General features: G+C 65.3%; 1 protein-coding gene across 1 annotated transcript in view; it reads left to right on the plus strand.

Moving 5' to 3' along the window:
* CARD11 (caspase recruitment domain family, member 11) overlaps positions 1 to 1,879 on the plus strand; it is a 62,591-nt gene that overhangs the window by 44,247 nt on the left and 16,465 nt on the right. The window contains exon 9 of the mRNA XM_014530977.1: positions 1,120 to 1,262. Within this exon, the coding sequence (XP_014386463.1) occupies positions 1,120 to 1,262 (143 nt within the window). The remainder of the gene's footprint in view (positions 1 to 1,119; positions 1,263 to 1,879) is intronic.

Below are 1,879 nucleotides of genomic sequence, written 5' to 3' on the forward strand. Positions count from 1 at the left end.
GAGGACGCGGCTGTGCTTCTGCTGCGGGTCTCAGGCCCCAGACAGGCCCCCCGTCACAGCCTACAGACGGACGGGCACCATGCGCTGTGCGTTTTGACCAGTCCCCTCGTTTCCTCTAAATGTAGTAGGAGAGGCCCGGCCGGCGTGGCTCAGGGTGGAGCATTGACCTATGAGCCAAGAGGTCACAGTTAGATTCCTGGTCAGGGCACAGGCCCGGGTTGCGGGCTCGATCCCCAGTGTGGGGCGTGCAGGAGGCAGCCAATCAATGATGCTCTCTCATCATTGATGTTTCTCTCTCTCCCTCTCCCTTCCTCTCTCTGAAATCAATAAAGAAATATTAAATAAATAAATAAGTGTAGTAAGAGAGAGAGAGAGAGAGAGAGAGAGAGAGAGGGAGGGGGCATTATTTCCAAATTCAACAGGCAGGTGTGAGTGCAGCCGCCCCCTCCTGATGGGGGAGCGACGGGCACGGCAGGGGCGGGCTCCCCGACCTCCGTGTGCCGGGCTCCGTGTCTAGCGTGTCCGTGGCTCCGGATGAGGAAGGAGCGTGTGAGGGCAGGAGGGAGAGGGAGGGAGGGAGCCGATGTCGTGTGAGGGCCTGACAGTGCCCACGGGTCCCCACCGTCCCCTGCACCACGGACCCAGGGCAGCACCTCGAGGGGACCCACTGGTGCTGAGCGCTCGCCCCTGCGGGGACACCTGGGACCGGCCTCGGGGCCGGGGCGGGGTGTCCACCTGGTAATTAGTGGTCACTGTGCCAGGAGGGCAGGAGCAGCCTCGTCGTGTCCACCACCCCTCCCTGTGGGGCCCCGGAGCCCCAGTGCATCCTCTGTCTGTCTGTCTGTCTGTCCGCGAGAAGCGTGCGCAAGGCCCAGCAGCCCCTGAGGGAGGGGGAGGGGAGGGACTCCCTGCTCCAGGGGACAGTACCTTACCTGGGGGCCGGGGACCCTGACTGAGCCGCCGGGCCTGGCCAGGTCAGGGGCTGCTGGTGAATGCGCCCAGCCTTCCCCCCAGGAGCCCACAGTGGGACGGGGTCAGGAGAGGAGAGAGCAAGCCCCGTGGGAGAGAGGAGCTGAGCCCCCAGACAGGACACCCCCTGCTCCCCCTTCCCCCCGCAAGGGGCTCAACTCCCTGTCCCTCCCCTCTCCCCTCGGCCTCTCCTGCCCGTGGTGAGGACAGGGCGGGGACAGGAAGAAGAAGGCATGGACGTCAGCCCCAGCTCCTCCCGGTCCCTGCCCATCACCAGCTCCTTCCCCAAGATGGTAAGCGGGGGGGCCCTCCGGCCCCCACCCCAGGGCCCTGCTTCCCTCTAGAGGCACGCCTGGCGCCCGCTCCCCTTCCGGGCTGCACCCCAGGCCTCTTATGTATGTAAAGATGTTTCTAGGCCTCAGGATGTGTTTCCACCTTCCGGCCTTCTCCTCCCCAATTTAACTCTCAGATGGAGGAGGCGCCCCCCCCCCCAGGGGCTGTAGGAATCACACAGGGGGACTCTGCCACAACCCCTCAGCCCTGAAACCCCGGCTGGGTCTCAGCCGCCTCCCCCACCCGCCAGCAGCAGAGGGCTGGGGATTAGCGAGTCTAACCCCAGGGGACACCCTGAGAAGCTTGTCAGCTCTGCTTCCAGAACAGGCCCAGGGGAGGGGAGGAGGGAAAAGGGGACGGGAGAGGGGAGGGCGGCGAGGAGATGCCCTAACAGATGCTAACAGGTGACTCCTGTCTGAGCCCAGCTCTGTGGGGGGATCCGGCGCTTGTAGAAGGCAGCCGTGCCAGGAGCCAGCAGGCCTGGTTTCGAAAGGTCGCCCCACTGCCCCCACACACCAGGCCCGCAGGTCTTCATCTGGTCCAGGGCGGGTGCCCCGACCTCGCAGCTGGGGCCCTG

Source organism: Myotis brandtii, unplaced genomic scaffold (genome assembly GCF_000412655.1).
Source record: "Myotis brandtii unplaced genomic scaffold, ASM41265v1 scaffold786, whole genome shotgun sequence".
NCBI lineage: Eukaryota > Metazoa > Chordata > Mammalia > Chiroptera > Vespertilionidae > Myotis > Myotis brandtii.